At 41.9% G+C, this 22,369-nt stretch overlaps 1 protein-coding gene across 3 annotated transcripts in view; it reads right to left on the bottom strand.

Annotated features, from left to right (window-relative positions):
- Nucleotides 1-22,369, bottom strand: part of sema6a (sema domain, transmembrane domain (TM), and cytoplasmic domain, (semaphorin) 6A) — a 146,352-nt gene that overhangs the window by 19,807 nt on the left and 104,176 nt on the right. For 2 of the 3 annotated variants that reach the window (XM_084728488.1, XM_084728489.1), the window contains exons 11-17: nt 21,801-21,932; nt 18,751-18,906; nt 15,460-15,633; nt 11,968-12,108; nt 11,799-11,876; nt 5,160-5,218; nt 3,724-3,744 (exon numbers count right to left, since the gene is read on the bottom strand). In XM_084728488.1, the coding sequence (XP_084584614.1) occupies nt 3,724-3,744; nt 5,160-5,218; nt 11,799-11,876; nt 11,968-12,108; nt 15,460-15,633; nt 18,751-18,906; nt 21,801-21,932 (761 nt within the window). Of the gene's footprint in view, nt 1-3,485; nt 3,507-3,723; nt 3,745-5,159; nt 5,219-11,798; nt 11,877-11,967; nt 12,109-15,459; nt 15,634-18,750; nt 18,907-21,800; nt 21,933-22,369 lie in introns of all 3 variants that reach the window. The other variant, XM_084728487.1, reaches the window with a different exon arrangement.

Here is a 22,369-nt window from a genome sequence, read left to right as displayed (position 1 = left end):
CTTTCCATCGCTCCTGTTGAGAAGTCTGCCTGTAACTTTTCTTGTGCTGCAAAGCGCTTTTCAACTCGGTTCATGCACTTTCCCCACTGCCTTTCACAAGTTTCCTGTTACTTTAAATCTAACTTTTCAAGCAATGTTCGATTCATTCTCATCTGCAGTATGAGCTTCTTCTGCACTTTAAAGCTTAAAGTTTGTTTTAAACCTGGAACAAAACTAAAACAGAGGAAGGCAGGTTATTTTTGCCAAAAGAGTTCCAAATTAACCTTTAAGCGTAATGTAATTCAAGTGATCTGAGAGAAAACTGGACTCCTGCTCCTCCTCTTAGACTTTCTCAGAAAGCTGGAAGAACCTCACCAACCCCGACCTCAAAATTCATTTACGATAATCAAAGTGGTTTATATTCTGTTTTTGCCATATTCTGCCAAGAGATCCCAGTAAACCTTATACACTGGACCTTTAGGATTTGGTCATTTTCTTCATCTTATGTTAATTTAATCTGTGTTTTGGACAACATCTTGGGCTCTCGGAAATTATACTTATGAAAAATTGTGATGCTTTTATGACATTTTAAAGACTAAATAATTATTTAATTATCGGAGAAAAAAAACTTCAGATCAATTGACAACAAAAGTAATTGTTGGATGCAGTTTGTTTCCTCTACTCTCCCCTCTCATCCCTCCTTTTTGTGTTGTCTACTCCTTATAACCCCTTGTTCTTCCTTCCTTTCCACTCTCTTATTTTATTTCTCATTTACTCCCATTTTTCTCTGCCTTTCATTATTTTAAACCAAAGATCTCCAAAATGCTTCACATCTGCACAGGAGGTAATCTTTATTTAGCAAGGCCCTCAGCAACACCGCTAGATCAATCATCAGAAATACGTCATTAAGAGTTAATGAATTTTCTCTGATTTGACTCCTCCCTGTAATTAAATTCCTTAATGGCTAAATGAACTACCGACCGACAGCTGAAGAGGCTATCATAACACAGACTTTAAAACAAGCCGTCTCTCTGTGGAAACAAATAATACCTTAAAGTTTGACTTTATCTGTCAAATGTAACAAAGTTGTCTTTCATGTATGGATGATGGATCATATCTATCTCCTCTGTCTATCACATCACGTCTCTCAAACAGTTTGAGTGTTTTGCTGCATGCGCCTGTCTCAGTTTTTCTCATCTTCTTCTTGTGAGCAGTATTTGTGCATCAGCTTTGTCTGACTGTTTATTTTTGAACCATGCTAATCACATTACCATCCCACATGCTTACACTTAAGCCACCCTACACAATTTTGCAGCAGCTATATATTGTATTTAATATAATGTATTTAAGCCACACGTTTAAGAGAAAAAAAAATCCTCCCTAGATGAAGAGTGACAACACTTTTATCAACAGCCTCCGTGGAGCTCAACCCCCAATTCCCATTTTGACACGCTCTCTCCACAGAGGAGGTGACGGCGATGTGTGTGCGAGTGTGTGTGTGCGAGATGTGCGAGTGCCTTTTCAATATGTGTTTATGCTTATGTTTGAAGTGGGGGTGAGCGAGGCATTCCAGGGGACTAACGTTGATTCTGCTGGTAGACTATATGCACAACAGACACCCACACACGACACCACCCAGAGCCTCCTCCTCCTCCTCCTCCTCCTCCTCCGTGTGGCGTGGCAATCATTAAAATGATTTATTTAACTATTGGCCCAAGGCTGAGAGATTAGTGTGACAGGCCTATTTTATAATTCATTCGCCCACCGCCAGGGGAAGTGCAATTCAGGCAGATGACACACATAGAGAGAGAGAGCTTGGAGCCTCAGAGCTCCTCCGCGGATCAGAAAAAAAAAAGCCCTAAACTGCCGACGGATGCACATCCCTCTCTTTCTACAGATTAAAAGCGAGGCGAGGATGTCTAGTCTGGAGTAGAGGAGAGGAGAATGGAGAGGGGGCATTTATTTATCTTCAAATCCATATCAACCACTGACAGATAGACACAGGGGCTGGGGCAATGGCTGAGACTTTGTTTGGGGGGTTGGTTGTAAACTGGGTGTTGTCTGTCTGAGTGTGTGTGTGTGTTTGTGTGTGCCTGGAGACACACAGCCAAGCCTGTGGGAGCATATTCAGCACTATAGGGGAGCACACCAACACAGATGCTTTTTCTGACCCTGGATGTCCAAAAGGAGGGAGAATCACAGTGGGGGTACAGCCACAGGGGGGGGAGAGAGGAGAGATGGGCTTTCTGGAACAGCTTCAAAATATCTATTCTTGTCATTCTGTATGGATCTGACTGTTCTGATCTGGCAGCTGCGAGGTATGGGTGTGTGAGACAGAGCAAGAGAGATTCACTGAAAACCAAACTGACGCGCCCTCCGATTAGATAAAAATAAGGTGGATGTGAGCGTGGGTGGATAAGAGTGACTTTGCTGCGGGCTGATCACATCTGTTTATCATTCTTTAAAAAGACTCGATCAATGAAAATGTTATCAGCCAGCAGTGAAGTGTGATTGTGATATTGTGGTGTGTGATGAGGAGAGTATTTGCAGGAAGAATCCAGAATCCTTTACTTTACAGTACACTAATATGATGTAACAAACTGTACTTTGTATTAAATTAGACAAAATATGGAAATATTGTTCTTTATTAGAGAGTGTTAGACCCTCATTAGACTTTATTTAAAGTAATTAGGGAAACATTACAACAGAATTTTACTATAAACTAAAGTGTTTTATTTCCCACTGAATTAGAGGGTGGTTTGGGACGCGTTACAACAGAACAGTATCGTAAACAAATGTGGAATCACATATCTGCTGCTTCTTCATTTCAAAACAATATGTAAAGCAGATCTGGCAAGGAAAGGTCAAAATTATATTTAGTATACTGTACAGTTCATTTGTAATGTCTCCGTAATTACCCTCTAATAAAGTCTAACAAGGGTCTTATAAAGGGTGTAATGCTGTCTAATAAAGAACATATCATTTCTAGTTTTTGTCTAATTTGATACACAGTAAGGCCTGTGATGTATTAATAGTCTACTGTAAAGTCCAACCGAATTACTAGAAATCTGTGTGCATGTAAGTCTGTGCATGTTTACATTAGCCTTTCTGAGTGTGCACATAGTTGGTGCCAGTTGGCAGAAACAAATCCGATCTCTTCTTACTCCAAACAGGCCATTTTATAATCTCTCTCCTTCTCTCCCACTGTCGACACATGTCCTGTTTAATGTGCATGATGGGGCATTTCTTCACCCTCGAAGCCTTAAACCACCAACAACCAGATTCATCCAATTAGCGAAGCAAAGGTCAGGGCTAATCGATGATACTGCACGGGGATAAGGAGGAAGAAGGGGGGGGACAAGGAGGGAGAGGAGGTCTAATAGAATAAGAATCAACATTTTTAATTCTACATTTCTGATTTCTAATTCTACATCGACAAGGGGCCGGATGAGGGGGAAACACTACAAGAGGTGAAATTGACCGACCGTGCTGTAATGTTTCATTACCTTCGTAACTGGAAGGATTGTCTATCAAAAAAAAAAAGGAATGAAATTAATTCAGTTAAAACCTTGAGTCATTAATAACCCGTCTTTACACATGTGGGAGGAGTTTTCATTTCCCTGAGAGGGAATGATTGATTGACTAGATGAAGAGGTGTGGCTCAAGTTAAAGAGTCAGAGGAGATGAAATGCAGCTCCTGTCTTTTATTTGATTGCCTCTACAGTATATATGTGGGATACTTACCGTTCAGCGCCACAAAGGTGTCTGAAAGAAGAAGAAAAGAAATGAGGGGAAAACATGTTACTGCTTGCAGTAAAGGTGAGGTTATGCTTCAACATAATCAAAAGCCATGACTTTTAAAGTAATTCAGAATCGACTGGCTGCTCGATATTCTCCCAACTTTTAATCAGATGTGATCTATAGCTTCTACAGCTAATGAAGGCTCAACGCCATGGCTTCCCTTGACTAAACAAACTGATGAAATTGAAGGCAAAACGCACCGCCTTCATTTACTCTGAGTAAATAGTTGAAGTTGAGATGAAATGGACAAGGATGAGTGATATTATGTCAAATTGTTTTGAAGTTTCTCTTGCAAACCGAGCAGCTCAGCAAAATATCACATTTGATCAATCCGAACAGTCTGAAAAGATCAAATATACATTCTCCATATGTCTCGGTCTATATGTAATGTAATACAGGGTTACTGCATGTTTAACAAGTTATATTTAAAAGAGATACCTTTAATATACTTATTGTAATAAATCAGTCAATGACAAATCATTGACTGTGATATGTCATCAGAAATTAAGGAAACACTACGCTGAAATACTCGCTTCTCTGACAACCACATTACAGCTGCAGGGTCCTCCTTTGAAATGTGTTATTAATGCTGAATGTTCGCTGAATGAGTGAGTGTTTGTTTATGAGTTGTAAGAGATCATTAATAATCTTTCAGAAGGAGTGGCTGTTTATAACGTTTAAATTGAGCAATATGTTAATGGAGTCTGGAGGTTGGAGGTTTTGTTTTGTTGCTGTTAACAGTGAGATCAATACAAGATTTTCCCCAAAACACTTTTAAAAGCCAGACTGGAGTTAATGCAACTTTATAAAATTACTGTTAACTTCATAATCCGAGACGTTTTTCTTAGTTCAGTCACAGTTAAAGTCATTTTGAGGCCTGGAATTCCAATTATTGCATTTTAGACTTTGTAAGGATCTGCAGAAACCCCATAAAAAAAGACCTTTCAAGACTTCTGAGGCTGCCTGGGTTGAGAGAGCCCTGTCTTGTTTTGTGTTTCTAAATGAGCCCTGTGACTGCTCACAAGTCAAATCCCTTCCCTGTGTGCCACTGAATGTTTGTGTTGTGTTTTCATAGTGATTTGCAAGAAGGAACCCAGTCTTTTGCCCAAGTGGACACAACGCTCTATTGACCGGGGGACCAGAGAAACAGCGGGGGGAAGGACAGGAGAGGATGAGAGCCGAAAGGGACAGATGGATGGAAAAGGCTAAAAGACAGGATTGTGAGGGCGGAACAGACGGGGGGAGAAAAAGGTGACGGCAGCGAAGAAGGAAATGGAGGGCCGAGAGAAGAGGAAGACTGAGTTAACAGAGAAGAGAGGAATGGTAGGAGGGGGTATAGAATAGAGGAGGAAAGATAAGAGTGAAGAGGGCCTGCTTACTTTGGCAGTCTCCCAGGCCATCTGTGTTACCATGCTCCACGTCCTGCTCAAAGGCTGATCTGCGGGGAACAGAGACATCATGGTCAGCAGAGGAAAACAGGCCAGGCCATGCAGGCTCGCCACACCTAACGAAGTAACAAAGATATAGGAAAGCTACTACAAAAACACCCCCAAACACAGCGTACCCTATGCTTGCACACCGTGTAGGCTGCAGAAAGCCCTATACTGGAACAAAATCAAAGAACACCTAGCAGGTGCCCTGGAGGCCTAAAATCAGTGGTTATGAAGAATGCTGGCAGGCTAGTAAATCCATAGCTGGCACAGGACTCATTGCCAGTAGTGTTGACACAAATAGATTCATGTTTTATTTGTAACTGTAATAAAACTGTTATTTTATGTTGTATAGCTTTAAGAGGTACATATTAAGCTACTATATGCTTTCTTGCCTCCAGTTGTTGGTTAGCTTAGCTTAAGACGAAGACTGGAAAACAGCTAGCCTGGCTCTGTTACCAGCGCCTCCAAAGCTCACTAATCAACACTAATTACACATTATACTTTTCTGCAAAATAGCGATAACAAGACGCTTCCTTTGGTTTGTGTCCATATGAGACGGAGAGAGCATGCAGCAGTCATCAAGAAAGACAGAGACTGATTGAGGAGAGGGAGCGGCTGTGGGTAGAAACCTGGTAAATCAGAGGAATAAAGTGTAATTTTCTGATTCTGATGACATTCTGATTGGATCTATTACTTGGTTTTCGGTAGTTGCCAGGAAACCAGCTGAGACTTAGTTACTAGTCCCTGCCAAGAAAAAGCGAGGCCAAAATCCGCTCATGCAACTAAACAAACAAGATATAAATTGGGCAGATTTTAGGCAGATTTTATTATTATTTGAAAGAGCCAGACTAGCTGTTTCCCCCTGTTTCCAGACTTTGTGCTAAGCTAAGCTAACCAGCTACTGGTTCCATATTTGCTGTATGACATAAAAATTGAATCAATCTTAGCATCTAACTCTTGGCAAGAAAGCAAATTAGCCCCTTCCCCCAAAATGCTGGAAGTAAGATATGTGTTGGATTATTACTTGGCTCTGGCTAGTTGCCAGGAAACCAGGGGAGACACCAGAAAGTTACTGGTCCCAGCCAAGATTTTTTTCTTTTTCATAAAACCTCCTTGTAAATCAAAAAACAAAATATAACATATTAATTAGAGGGCTTTAGAGGTGTTGTTACTGTTACTGACAGATCCAGGCTAGCTGTTTGCCCCTATTTCTAGCCTTTGTGCTAAGCTAAGTTAAACAACTGCTACCTCCAGCTTCATATTTACTGTACAGACTCACAGCAAGACAGAAAATAAGCAAATTTTTCCCAAAATGTTGGTGTAGTCCTTTAACAGATTTGGAAAAAAAAGTATAAAAACATGAAAGCTGAGAACTTCACTTTGTTCAGTCCTTTCTACTATTTCTCAGTATCTGACATCATCTGGCTTCAGTAGAGATATGAGGCTGTAGTCCCAATCACATGGGCCAGGAGCAAAGCAGCGAGGGGTAACCATGCTTGAGGGCCATCATATGACACGGAGGGAAAAAGGGGGTGAGAGAGAGTTTTGGAGATGTTATTTTCTGATGCAATCTGCACTGAGACCTGTTTTCTTCCTGAAAGACCACCAAGCAGGCAGTAAGGAGATCTGTGAAACAGAGCGGACCAACTGTCAACCAGGATCACAGTCACGCATGACAGCTTTTCACAGTCCTCTTCAGCTAACCCCCCCGCCCCCTCCTCGCTACGCCTCCTCCTCCTGCCTGTCCACCCGCCTCTCATCTTCCTCACCCTCCACTGGTCACAATTATAGCATGAAGAAGAATGATTTTCCAAAACAGCATCACCCACCCCTTATCCCCTGATCAGACTTGAAAGCGTGAACCTGAAAACAGGGACAAGTACAGAAGATTTTCGGAGGAAAATCAACTGGGTTTCATGTTCTCCAACCAGCGAGTCAAAGTCACCACTTTAAGTATATTTATATATTGGGGATGACTGAAAAATTTCATGCTATCAATTAATCTTTATCTTTTCCTCCAGTTTGACAGAACCTTAATTTAGGCGGAGATGGTGAATTTTCCCCCTCTTGATAAACAATTTCCCTCCACAATAACAACCACACAAACAGCAACAGCGGCATCCTCTTTTCATATCTGGGGGTGCATTTAATCTTCTTATCTGATTTGCTTATCATACACAATAATAATCACAAAGCAGACGCAGAGTTGCACAATTAAACCTGTCTAGGCACAAATGCTGTCCAAGCACTCCTGCTATCTGCCCGGATTTTCCTAAGACTCCGTTACCTCACCCCACCCTAGCATGAAGCGTTGTTTCGCCTCTTCGGCAAAACCAAAACACTGGCAACCTTCTAGTGCTGGTTTCCATGGTTGATAATAACATTACATACTGTGGTGAGAGTGTGTTGAGATGAAGATTACAAGGTTTAAATCCCATTGGTCTCGAGATGAATTAACAATGAGTCGTCACAATACTACAGATGCAGTGTCTGGCCCTTCCTTGGCGCATGTGATAGTGAATGAACCCTTGTGTGAACCCTCAGTTAAAGAGTTCAGGTCCCATAGCGGCCGCATTATAGCTACAGAAGTGCAGTGTGTTCGAATGTGACACTACAGACGGTTCAGCTCAGGGTTAAGATCCCACTGCAGCTACATAATGCATATTGAAATCAGATTCAAACTTCACTGTACATAACTGGAGGCAGCTGAGGGCTACGTTTTGTATTATCTTGCTTCAGATGTGATTATTATGTGAGATGTGTGGTTACGCAGAGGAGACCTGGTAGCTGAAATGCAGGTCAGGCATAATAGCATCAATTATTCATATCAGGAGTGAATGGGCGAGCAGGGACTTAATATACTGTACATATAGTGTAAAGTTAGTACGCATAATGTCTCCTCAAAGCTGCCCATTCACTTTGATTTATGGCTTTGATGTAAAAGGGAATACCTGTAATAAACTCAGACTTTATTAATCAGGCTTTCACCTGGAAATGATCAGTAGGTGTTCAGATCTAATCAGTGTAAGACCCCACCCCTGATCCAGAGAAGAGCCAGGGCAAAGCTTGCTGAGTGTCATTTATGCCACCTTTACATGCGAAAATAGAATTGTCTGTAACAAACGATGTAACCATCACTGCCCACATACTTCCATGCCCGCGATGCCCCCATCATTCACACGTTATAAAGTCAGACAAATGGACACTGCAATTATAAATTAAAAGTATCTTCTCTGTAGAGCAGCGATAGGATCACAGCGCAGAGTAGCAGGAGTCAGTTTCAAACACAATGCTGTCGGCTAATTACAGCCTGACATGAGGGTGCTGGATATATTTGTACAGACTGAAATCTACTGCAGTGGCAATAATACGGAGCCCCAGCATCGCCAAACAGTGGTGCAGTGAGGAAGGCATTAAAAGTGAGTATTATGTTATTCAATACTTTGCCATGTATGTCAAGGCATTAGCTGATATTAATTTATGAAAACTTACTTGGCTAAACTAAGCTAGCCTTGACAAGGAGCTAACATTATAACTAACATGTACATTAATTAGCATTACTTTGCAACTCGCCTGTGGACATCAGCCGCAGTTGTTGGGGTCAGTGTGGGGGAAGTCTGATAGACCTGGTAACTTAAAACTTAATAATTAACCAACATTATAAGCAGTAAGCAATTTGTTGATTTTTAACAGGGGGTATGGAGGTTTTATTTACCTGCAATTAGTGAACCAACTTATGAAAGGCTTCTGGAGAGTCTGTATAATTTAGACCAATCCTGGCCCTCAGGGCAAACTGCCCTGCGTGTTTCCCAGCTCCAATACACCTGATTCAAATGATCAGGTTGTTATCAGGCTTCTGCAGAGGCTTGGTGGCGAGCTGATCATTTGAATCAGGTGTGTTGAAGCAGGGAAGCATCTAAAACATGCAGGGCAGTGAGCCCTGAGGGCCAGGATCGGGAAACACCAGTTAAGAGAATATTAGGGTCGTACTCTGAGAAAAAAGTGCAATTACAATATTTTCTACTACTTCAGCACCACGGACAGTGCCACTGATTTATCAATACAAAACAGGCTATAATTGGCTGATATTTCAGAGTTATAGATTCTAATTTTCCACAAACCTCAGTCAGATAAAGGATCAATGAGCCAGGCAGATTACACCAGCAGATTCAGTTTAACAATCTGTCTGTCCCTGCAGTCTCTCTGGTACCAGGGGATGGAGAGGGGAGATGGCAGGTTAACGAGGGAGATGCATTTTGGACATTTTGTTAACAAGGGAGATTACATCCCCTCTCATGCCCCATCAAATCACCTACTGGTTATAATTTTGTTCATAACAGGGTGAAGTGCTAAAGAGCCAACATTAAAGATCAAAGTGAATGCTCCAATTTTACAGGTGTTGAGAGTCATCACTCATATCTTTTCTTGTAAAATGTCCAATGTAATTTGCAACACAGGTGAGTTTATTAACCAGAGCGAAAATCTCCTCACTGTGGCATCTCACAATGAAAATGATAATCTCTTGAATAATTAACAAATAATCATTAATATGCTGATCTTTTGTCAGTGAAACACATTCATGTATCTAGTTTACATAATAACAGGCACACAGAATCATATGGGATTATATGCATGGACAGGGGGTGACTGGGGACCATATTGCAGATTGCAGAGACCAGAGTGCAAGCTGTACACAGTCAGTAGGTATGAGAAGCATAACTCCACATGGGAAAGCTGGCACACGAGCGCCGAGGCCAGATGGAAGAAGAAAGGAGGGGAGGCACACAAGAGAGAAAGAATATGCCAGAGGAAAGATAGAAAAAGAAAGATGGATAAAAATAGACACACAGACAGGGATGGGCATACGTAGGTAAGAAGAGGTTGATGGTTGGGTAGACAAAAAGCCAGACAGACAAGGAAACAGTTGAAGCAGGGTTTTTATTTTAATGAGGAAAAGAAAAAGTAAGAAAGACAGACTGATGTTGGGAAAGAGAAGTCTCCTCTCCGCAGGGACCTGTTTGTTTGAGCAAACCTTTTTATTTTAACACCAAAAGCCTCTCTGACTCTCCCCTCCTTCATTTCATCCCTCCTTCTGTCCGGCCTGGCAAACGCTTTGAATTGCTCACCACGGACCAACAGATCCTACTGGACCTAATCCCCCGCCTCCTCTCGCACTTAGAAATATTGTACAGTAAAGGAGAGAGGTCATCTGCCCTCTTAATGCCTCTGTGTCGGCTCCTGCTCCAAAGTGGAAACTCAATCAGAACAGTCCGCTGCAGCTTTACGGAATAATAATAGGATGGGCTGCCGCGTGTGTGTTTTTGTGTGTGTGCATGTGGGTACGTGTGCCTTTGGCGTATTGGCGTGCCAGACCAATCATTTTGCAGCATGGGGATCAAATTCATTCAACGTCAAATAGCCACTGGAGCACTGGTCCTTTTGTTATGACTTCATCTGTAAAATGTTTTTCCCACCACAGAACTCCATATGCTGTTTGTTCAGAAAGCATAATCTGGTTCTGTGTCATAACTACAGCCACAAATTATAGTTACTGCGACCATCAAGCTTTCCCCAGCCCAGCCTGCATACTGTACCCAACCCCGAGCCTGGGGCAAACAACACTTTCCTTCCATTCATCCTTCCAATAGGCCTTTCAGCTGAAGGAAATTGCACTTACACACCATAAAATTAGAAAGATCACAGGCACGACAAATCGAGAGATGAATACCACCAGGCACGACAAAGAAGGTGGGATACTGTTTCATAAAAGTTGCCTGGAAAACACACACGTGTTTCTGGCTTTTTACAACCAGCATCATGCTATTATTTAGCTGTACAAATGTAAACAAGACAACCTTCTACATGTTGAACTGATTTAAACCCCTGAAAGCATTATCGGGTTTCTATTTATACCCCTTTTCCACCAAATTAGCTCTGGTTTTTTAACTGGTTGTTCAAGATCCTTGCTATCTAGTGAACCAGCCCATGTTTCCACCAGTTTTGGCTGGAACCATTGTAATCAAGGATGCATATCAATAGAGGATCAATGGAGGGTGCACAACAACTGTCATATATGACACACCTACTTTGTGTTGCACTTCAGGTGAAGGAAAAGCTGACTACCAACTTTTTCGATATCTTAACAAATTTATTTTTGCTCAGAATGCTCTGAAAATTAGCCGCACAAACCTGACGTGAACCTGCTCTATTTACATATTACACATCACAGCAGTGTGAAAGCTTTAGAGGCAGCGGTGAGCCTGCAAATGCTTTGCCTCACTGTCCCCTTCCAAGTGAGGAGAAAAACCTAAAGTGGCTATGGAAAACACCTTTGCAGGAAATAAATTAGACTTTTAGTTCCAGTACAGCAAACCTTTTGACTTGTAGGAAAAGCACAGGTGTTACTTATTAATACTAATGACAATAGTTCTGTTCTAGGAAAGTGTCCCACTAAGTCATGACAGTGAGCCAGACTGCACAATGCCAGCCATCATTCAGTTTATTATTTACATCTGTGCTTTTCCTACTGTGTCAAAATGTCCTTGAAAAAGGTCTATTGTGATTGTGTATTAACATGTTACTTACTTGACGTTGCCAACCACCTGTCTGCAGGCTCCTTCTGTGACCCAACCACAGTATGGGTCTCTGGAGGCTATACAAGACCTGGATGTGACAAACACACACAACATCAGCTCCTCATCATATTGTTGTGTTTTCTCAGTCAGAATGATTCATGTGCAAGCATGAAACTTACTTCTTGCATCTTCCATGTCTTTCGCAACGAGACAGCGGCACTTTCACCACACAGGAGGTGAAAGCCACCCACAGCGCGTGACTTTTGCTGTCTATCTGCATGCCAATGATGCGCTTGTCCTCCACGCCATCAATACTGCACCTAGAAAGGGAGACAAAAAAAGAGGATAAAACAAAGATTGTTCTGTCATTCCTTCAACTACCTGCCTGCTTTGGGGCAAAGTCTTGTGAAAAAAAAGTGCATCAGGAGAGATGTAAATGGTCATGAAATCTGATTAAAATGTTCATTTAAAGAAGAAGATTAAGATGTGGCAGACAGACAAGCAGTGAGGTCGGCGAGAACAAAGATAATGCTGGACTGGAGAACAGGGGGTCAGGAATAGAGTGGGAGATAAACAGAGATAAAGAAAGGGGTGATACAGATACAAGAGATAAACAGACAGATGGGCAGTGTGAGCAGTCAGCAATAACACTGCACTTAACTGTAAAACCCACTAACATTAACTCCCTTCACCCCCTACCCCTACTCCACCATTCTTCCATTCCTCCATCCCTGCTAGTCTTCTTTGTCTACTCGGCCCCGCAGGAGCACACTCTAATCCCTCTGGGCGTGTCAAGCTTTCTATCCCCTCTCTCCATCCTTTCCTCTCTCCATCCCACCATCCAGCTCCTGGGATTTAATCTCCCCTTTGCAGTGCTCTGGTCCCGCATTAACGCTCTCAATTAGGGCTTAGAGTCCATCTACACTGGGTAATGCACGACAATCGGGCCTGCGCTGATCCAGCCAGCCCGGCCCGGCAAGCAGGCAGGCAAAGTCACTTACACTCTTGGTATACACCCTGGATGGGTTCTTGTTAGCACCCTTAGAAGGTGAAAAGACTCTGAATAGAACCCCCAGAAAAGGGTTGTGGGTGAAACCATTTAACTAAAGAAGGGTTCTCTGTAGAACCTCTTAGAGGGGGTGTGAGTTGAAACCCTCTGAAAAGCTTCCAATTGTAACCTTCATAAAAGGTTCTACCAGGAACCAGAAAGGGTATGTAGCTGCTCCGAAGGTTCTAGTTAGAACTCATATTTCTGGGAGCGTACTGAATACGAGTGAAGCCAGATGGCCAGTAGCCGACGAATGCTCTGCCTCAGCCGTAGAGACAAGGGAAGAAGGGAAGCAAGGAGGCAAAGAGGAGCCACAACGAGGGTAGAAGGCCTGCCCTTTATCCCCTCCATACGGCTGGTCACATGGCCGCAGCATGTTGGATAACAAACACTGGTAACCTTGAAAGCCCTCCTGTCAAGTCTTCGCTCTCCTTCCCTTCTTCTTCTCGGCTGTCTAACACAATCATGTATTCTCGGCTCTGTTTCTTCTCATCTCTCCTCTCTGGTCGTCTCCTCTGTTCTTTCTCCCTCCTCTGTGCTGCCATTCGTTCCCCTTCATCCATTACCCCTCAACTAAATATTTGCTTTGGCAGGGTTGTACTGTGGCTGATTTTTCCTTATTCACTTCTACTCTAAATACACAACAATGCTCAACCCGCTCACCCTGCAGTGCCCGGCTCATACACACACACACTCACACAGACACACGCTCCCATCCATACATGCACCAACAGCCGTGTAATGTATTAGCGAGAGATCCCAGGCTGGCTCTGAAGACAAACACAGACCCTGGTGTGTGTGAGTATGTGTGTGTGAGAGTGTGTGTGTTTCCTTTAATCAGCCAGGGTTTTGGAGGAGCTGGGCTCCGCTGTGGTTGGGAACCGCAGCGCTACGTTATCCAGAGCCTTAGGGTCCATGTCTTTAATTTAGTAGCTGTGGTTGGGCAGAGTGTAACCTGATAAAACTCTTTTAAATGATAGAGTAGCCATCTGGCTGGCTGGCTTCACTATATAGCTGGGGTCGGGGGAGCTGACTGGTACTGATGGAGCTGGTGGGTTGGTGGGTTGGCTGAAGCAGGAGATGGTTGGAAACATGCAAAATTACACACACACTTACTCTCGCTATAACACACACATATGCAATAAGTGACCTTCTTTTGTTTGTAGCAACTGTATCCATGTGTTTCTCTATTTCTGTCCATTTCTCTCATAAAGCCCTTTCACACATGCACTGCAACATATCTAGACATTACCCAGAGGAGCTGTTTGTGTGAGCGCAAAATGTCCGCATCGGTTGCCCAGACATAACCCTGCCAGCTCCCTAGTCCAAAGTCCGTGTGACCCACATGTGTGAGTTGAGCCATTGGGCATGATGATGACTTTACATCGCAACCTTCCTGGTTTCCCCAGGAGACCTCTGTTTTTTATTGTCCTCACACACAGGTCACAGTTCTACTGTATTTCTTCTGATTCATGATTTCCTTTTTGTTATCACAACCTGTTTCTGACACTGTACAGGAAAGCTATATATTTTCTAAGAGTACCCTAACAAGCATACCCTTAGGAGAACATGTATAAAATATTGCTCATTATCTGTACATTGTACACTAATTTGAATTTGGACTAGCTGTGGCTAATTGCTGTGGTCCCATTGTGTTTTCCAGCTAGTAAGTGCTATAGGTCATTTGCAGACATCTGTGTGTGTACTTATTACATATTTTGTTATTTTCATTATTTCACAAGAATGCATGAAACAAAGTCTATGAAACTCAAAGGAGGACACAAGTCAAAATCCTCCCAATTTTTGAGGCTTCAAGGTTGGTTAGTATGTTGATGATCTTGCACGGTGTAGCTGCTTCATACTCTTCTACTCTCCTGTATATAATTTTCCACTCTTTCATTAAATGTTTCATTTTCATACAGACTATATGATGATCAATATAAGCCTACGTAAGTCTCACTTTTTTTTATTATCTCACACAAGATTTTAGTCAGAGAAAGTAAAAACGTGTATCCTCAAAATCCCAGTACACCACGAAGTATCTCCTCTGCCACATAGGCAGACTGGAGTCAGGCCGCTCTCTGTGTCTATCAGCCTTCTCTGCTTCTATCACAGGTAGTTCATTCTGAGTTAATTTTGCATTGGCACCTGTCCTGCTGTCTTGGAGGCCGCCCTGGCTAACTTCAGCAGACGAGGGAGGGTCGTCAACTGATTGCGCTCATCTGGACCCTTGAGCTGTAGAAGCTGGCTCCTATGTTCACTCTGTATCTTCCTTCCTGCAGCTGCAATCCAACCTGTTTTATTGTCTTTTGGTTTGACAGATGATTTGTGTTAACCCTAATTAAATAAAGTATTGCTGTTTATAAGTCTCCCTACTCGTCACATTCCCTGAGGCAGTTTGTGACAATATCAATGCAAGCACAGTTCTCCTGCACACTCTGCAGGTGCTACCCCTCACCTAAACCAAACATTATGTTTCCAACATGTCAGAACACATCAAAAGCGAACAATCTCCTATTGTGCGCTGCATGTGTGAAAGGGCAAATTCAGATTCTTAGGACATAGTTAGGAATGCATATGTGAAAATGGCTACACATAATAATGCACACACAGAGCGACATACTTGTCAGGGTTGTAGACGTTTAGCTCCTCCAGAAACAGGCTGTCGTTGAGGAAGCCATTGTTCATCTTGGCCAGGAACTTGAGGATGATGCCTTTCTCTGATCCCAGGAAGACCACTGTGTGGTTCTTATGGGGGCCCGCCTCGTTGTCCACCACAATGCGTGTCAGACGATACCTGGAAAAAGGGATACCAAGTAAAATAAACCACCCAACCAATATGTCAATTAATTAGTCAGTTTGCCAACCAACAGAGGAGCATTTTTGTCCATTAAAAGAGCAATAGATGACGGTGAAGAACACCAGCAGGGATTCAATGAAAATATTCTCAACTCTTTCTCTTTCAGTTGGACCACATTCAAAAGCTTTTGAGACCAAATTTGCATCAATAAAGAAAGATATTAGCAACTTGAAAAAAATAAGAACAACAAAAAAAAAATAGGTGAATAATTTCCCAAACATAATTATATAATCAATCAATCAATTCATGTACCTTCCATCAGTCACGTCAGATGTTTACAAGAGAATAAGAAACAGCAGGGGAGATTACACAGTCTTCATTATCTCATTAATTAATTGTTATTTCATTAGAAACTCAATCAGATTGCCATAGGGCACGTCAGGTAATTCCTAAAAGAAGAACATACAAAACTTCCCCATGCAACAGACAACAGTTGTGAGCTCTACTTTCTCTTCTAATTGACAGCTGCTGATCACACAGTTTGGCTCAGCACCAGGTGGACCAGCATAAAAATCAATTTTCATTTCATTATTTGTGAAAAAACACACCAAGCAGATTCAAGTTAGCAAATTAGACACCTGCCAGTCAGAGCTTGTTGGATCAGCGCCCTATTGTGCTTGTGGGCGTTGGAAGGAAAAATCAAACGGATCAAATAACAAGAACAGGTTTTAAAAAATACCTCTTGAGGCTATTTATTTTTACCATCTGATTTCATTGCATCACAGATGCTGGTATGTATCTCTCCATTAGTTTCAGGGCCAAGAAACTATTAAAGTTATCAAAAAGGTACATATCTGCACATCAGACTGTATTATGCAAATGCTTGTTTTCATGAGTTTTTAATTGAAGGAGATGGGATTTAAAGATTAAAGCTTATCCGAAAATCTAGGAAGTCCGCTTTTACCTTCATTAGTGGTTTACTGAGTGTTCTCTACTTACACTTAGAAATAAGGGTGCCAAAATGGTTCTACCCAGAACCACTTGCCTCTGGAGAACCATTTCTTAAAGAGAGGGATTGCAAAGGCTGTTTGTAAGATTAAAGGTTCCATTAAGGACCCTTTTTGTAAGACAGAGTTCGTGTTCTAGATAAAACCCTTGGAATATAATAGAACAGAATAGAATAGAATAGAATAGAATAGAAGAGAATAACCCCTAGGTGGGTTCTTGTTAGCACCCTTAGAAGATGGAAAGCTTCTGGATAGAACACCCAGAGAAGGTTCTGGACAGAGCCATTACACCATATCAGGGTTCTCTGCAGAACCTCTCGTTGGGCGTTCTGGTTGAATCCTTTCACAGATTGTCTTGGTGGCATCCTTTTATGTTGGGTTCTTGTTAGAACTCTCTGAAATGATGGAACCTTAATAGAGGTTTTGCTATAGGGACAAACCAGAAGAGTTTGAGTGAAAATGGGTGGAAATGTGCAGAATTTATCTGTTGAATGCAATGAATGAACAGTGACCCTGTTAAGAAAACATCCTCTCATCCCATCTCCTCCTCTGTTTTCTTTAAATATCTCTTAAAATGGTCTGTGTCAGTTACTTTATCCAATCAACAATAACAGCAATCTGGAGGTCTAATGTGGTTTTGATCTATTCAAGCAGAACAGCAGCTCCAAGGACTGTGTCAATGGGATTTGATCTGAGGCAAAATAATACAATCTCAAGGACTAAGACATTCTCTGTCTTTCCTATCCAGGATAATGAAAATCTCAAGAGGGGGATTCTTCAGAGTGTCTTCCCCCCTTCATTTGATTCATCGAGCCCAGCCAGCTGAGGTCCCTTCCACAGCACAGCAAGTCTCAGGACAGAAAAGCTTTTTTTAATGTGCAGCAAAGACGCTCTTGCTGGATATTGGGGTGTCCTCCCCAGGGTGGATCCAAGGATCAAACCCTATTACTAGTTTCCAGTTGACTTCAGCTGGAGAATAGCCCTCCACATCGAGACTGTGACAGATATCATAAAAGACCTCATTCCTCTTCCACCCCATATGCCTTCATGATGCTTTTTGAGCTTACATAATGCTTTTAACTACTGCCTCTGACTTGCATGCACAGCTCTGCTCATTGTGGTGTCATTTCAAATCAAATACAATAGTCTGATTGCTGATTATGTAAAGACAGAAACAATGTGTTATTCATAATATGGTTCTATGATACAGTGCACTAATGAACAGAGAGTGTTGTAGGGATAACCTTGATGAAAGCTCTTCATATTCTGACTAAGACAGCACAGTATGTAGGTCAGAGCTCAGCAAAGTAGCAGAAAGATGTGATACGGTACAAATAATTTGTAAAAGCTATGAAGAATTCTTTATGGAGCTCATCGTTAAAGTGATGTTACCACCACCGAAGCTTGACAAGGGTCTGGCGAGCTCTCCTAACCTTAAATCTTCAGCAGCTGCAACTCCAGGTCCAAATTAAAAAAGTAGATTTTTCACTTTTTTACCAAATGCTCTGTCAGCTACTTCTGCTTCGTCGATGGGACGGTGGTGTGCTGTCGTGTTCCCCCAGAGGCCAGCTGAAACGTCTCTGTGTAGTGTAGCTAAAAGCCAGACAGACCGTTATGATCAAACGGCATCAGCCACAGTGCACTGGCTTCTGGGAAATGGGCTCAACTCCAGCGACTCAGGAGAAAAGCCAACCAGAGAAGAAAAAAGGCTAGTTTTTACTCCAGTGTCCTCTCTTTGAAACGTCCTTGGAGGATTTAAACAAGCACTTTGCGACAAAGACTAAACAAATCATCGTCTTAATAAGTGCTTTTAAGTGTAAATACGAAATCTGTTTGTATGAAGAGTTTCTGACCCATAAAGACAAACATCAGTGAGAAATTGTTTACTCACATCACTACGCGGTCACTCTGGGAGAGAGATAGTATAGTGTGGATCAGTGTTTCCTCTAGTCGAGCGAAAATAGGTCAGCGGCTGGTTTGTGGTGGAGTACTACTGTGTTTTAATGAGCCTCCCTCTCAGAGCAGCACTTCACGTAATTATTGTCCTGGGCTGAAGAGGCTCGTAGACCGCCTGATGACAACGGCCTTTGGAGTGGGTAACACTTACCGGACCATGGTCTTGAGGAACCAGGGCCTGTTAGCGATGGAGGGCACGGCCTCGTCCATCAGAGGATGCATCTTGATGAAGTTGAGTGTGTCGTCAGGGAACTCATTGGATACTTTGTACCTCTCCATGGATGAAGTGCCGGCGCAGTTGCCAGGCCTGCGAATGGAGAGGAGGAAAGGGAAAGGCAATGAGGAGGAGGGATGAGTAGAAGGTGGGAAAAGAAGCACAAAAGAAAAGCCTCTACATTGACTGTGGGGGGAATGAGCAATTTTTCAGGCCAAAGCACCGATAGAAAACAGAAAGTTCTACTTCCCTAAAATCAATGCGAGCGCAACCTTAAATTACTAAACTCTCATTCTGAGAGGCTTTGGTCAGAGCCGAGGACACGAGATGTCTTCTTTTCTCTGGACTCAGGGCAAAGCACTGAGACATCCTATCTATCTGATCCTTTTACAGGGACTTGGTGAGCTGCTTGTAAAAGAGAAGCTGCTTTTGATAGCATATCCCCTTTGCAGGCATCTCACCTCTGAGAGCTTGTAAAACCCCTTTACTGCGTGGTCTTTGATACCCTGCCACACCACATAATCCACACCAGGGCCTAGAAATACTAGCCAGCTGGCCACTGAATATCTGACACTGTCAATATGTCAGGACCAGACCCTAAAAAATATATACATGCATACTAAAAAAGAAAAGAATATTCAGGCTCCTCTGAAAACCTTCTGTAACACTTTCTTTTCTTTTCAACTGTGGTAAGGACTCGTACTATGCTACAATATCAATGCAGTATTATATGCTATCATTCTATGTAAGTGAAGTACATGTAGGTACAAATATATAATAATGCACATTTCATCATAATGTTTCATTGTTGTAAGTAAAGTGAAATGATTGTCATTGCATTTAAAATAATATAATAGTATAATATAGTATAATAATATAGTTTAAATAGTCTAGTCTTTTTCTCACTTTCAGTATATCATATGTAAGAAAAAGGCATAATGCATTATAATTCCCATCAACCAGTAGTCGAGAGCATTCAAGACATTTGAACTTACTTCATCGTAAGTCTCATCTTTAGTGTTGCATCAGAAAGCATTATGCATGTTTATACATGTGATCATAAAACATTATGAATGCATTACAGTACACTATGAATTCCCCCATATCACACCATAGATGTGTTACCAAATATACAGTATATTCATTAATTTAATCTTTTAAAAGTAGAATTAAAGAAAAATCATTCAGCAATTCTGTGCATTCCTACATTCATCTCTATCATGTCTATACAGAGAATGCACAGAATTTCAAAGAAAAATGTAGTCTGGTTTTGTTTTTTACAAAAACATGCAAACCTTCAAGAAAAAGTCAAGCACTACGGTATGAAATCTATAATCGTGAGATATTTGAGCTTCTTTTTTATCCCATCCAAGGTCCACTTTTCTGGCCTGAAATTAAGTATGTAAAAGTTCCCCTTGATTTAAAGTCAGCTGCTGCTCATACTAAATTAACCTATTAATAAAACTGAGACTGCTAAATTGAAGGGATTTTTTTTTTTTTTTTTTTTTTGCATTTTTTTTCTTGGATGATGAGCGATAAAATCTTCACATTTTTATACTTTGTGGTGACTTTGCAGAGAGCAATATTTGCCTTATAAAACATTAAAGGTTGTCTGGCTGCGAAGCAAAGTGGTGAAAATATTCTTAATATAGTCTACACTTCAACTCATATTAATTTTGGGCTAAATTATCTCTTGTTGCTAACCCTGTCCACAGCAGTAGGCTACATTATTTAGCTTCCATACTGGTACTCCTCTCTGCTTCTCAGGTCAATCAGCATCTACTGTAGGTAATACACTGACTAATCTGAACTACCTCTTTAAGGGCCAGCAGTACATTTTGTCACCGTAAAAAAAAGAGACAAGGCAGTAGCAGTCAGTCCTATAACATTTTCTTTGTTGAAGCTACATTAATGTCAGCGGACATATGGAGGGCGGAACGGAAACAGACATCTCTTAATGCGAAAACCTGTAAATGATTCAGTACGGGAGTCTAACACATGGAGGAACAGTCTGCTGCAGGGCCAGACCTAGGTGGCATTGTTACAACTCTCCGTCTGTCTGCCTGCAGATAAACCGTCTGAACACAACGGAGGATGGAGATGAAATCAATCATCAATCACCACAGAAACAACGGCGAGTATATCTCATCTCTTCTGCGTCTGACCTTGTTGAACATAAATAAGTAATTACATGCTAATTGAGGAAAACTCACACATACTTACACACTCATTCACACAATGCATGGAGATGGTCACACAGAGCACATGAGGAACCGCCTCCTCAGCCATATGGGAACACACACACACACACACACACATACACACACACACACACACACACACACACACACACACACACACACACACACACACACACACACACACACACACACGGGGTACCAACAATTATCGTGGCCCAGATCTTTGTAGTAAATCTGTTTTTTTTTCTGCAGGATAGGAGAGCGCTCTTAGCGCACTAATTAGCAAGCAATAGATGGGAGATTGATCAGGCTGGTGCATTTGTGGAATTAGCCAGCCATCTGTAAAATGATCTCATGCTTCATTTGTTGATACTGAGCCCTTCTTTGATGCAGCTGCGTGTGGGGGAGAGAGGTGAGGTAATGCAACTGTGAAAATAGGTGGCATCTGTGTGAATATGTGGGTGTGACGCAATGTGGCAGAGGATGTGTAATCCTTTATTAAAAAAGAAGATGGGATGTATAGAAAAATGATGCAACGTGAGTTAGAAATGTGGCGATATTAACACATCGTGATTCAACAAGTCTTGTGCATTAATTAGAGGGCCATATATCGTGTGTGTGTGTGTGTGTATGTGTGTGTTTAAGAGTGAGAAAAAAGGGAGGAAGAGAGACAGACTGTGACTGAATGCACTGTATGTGTGTGTGTGTGTGTGTGTGCGACAGTGTTACTGTAAATCCCATGTGTGCGTGTGTGTGTGTGCTGTGGTTAATTAACTGCTTTTGTACCTTGGCTTGGGAACCTTCTCTTCAGGAAAAGGCGTCCAGGTGGAGTCTGGGGATTTCTGCTCTTTGAAACGCCCTGTGAACGTGTTGGCCACCTCCGCCATGTCATAGGCACAAACTGCAGAGCCTGGAATACTGCAACGACACACGCACACACACACACACACAAAATAAACAAATTCACATAAACAATTCTCTCAACTGAATATATCAAAGAAACACCTTGCCAAGTCTGGACTATCACCAGGAGACAGGAAAAAAATGTATTTACAATCCCCTTTCAGAGGGGTTCAGTCCCTCGAGGATGGCTCATTTTAGCTGTTGCATGTTTACACTGGATGACACAGTCCATGCGTCTTATTGTCGAGGTTTTGCCAAATTAGGAAAATGAGAGTTGTCTTTATCTGCACTTTCATACCTTTTGCAATTTCTGATTAATTGACTATTCATAAGTTCCGCTCCTTTTTGCTCTGTGCTCCAATAATAATTGAGCAAGCTCTGTACCAGCTGGAACCTTGGTCAACTTTCTCATTTCCTCTTTCTGGTACGTATACGTGGTGAGTTCAAATTAA

This window comes from Lutjanus erythropterus, chromosome 10 (genome assembly GCF_056507025.1).
Source record: "Lutjanus erythropterus isolate fLutEry1 chromosome 10, fLutEry1.hap2, whole genome shotgun sequence".
NCBI classification, from domain to species: domain Eukaryota; kingdom Metazoa; phylum Chordata; class Actinopteri; order Lutjaniformes; family Lutjanidae; genus Lutjanus; species Lutjanus erythropterus.
Note: the sequence above shows the minus strand (reverse complement) of the source record. Positions and strands in the feature narration are given on the sequence as shown.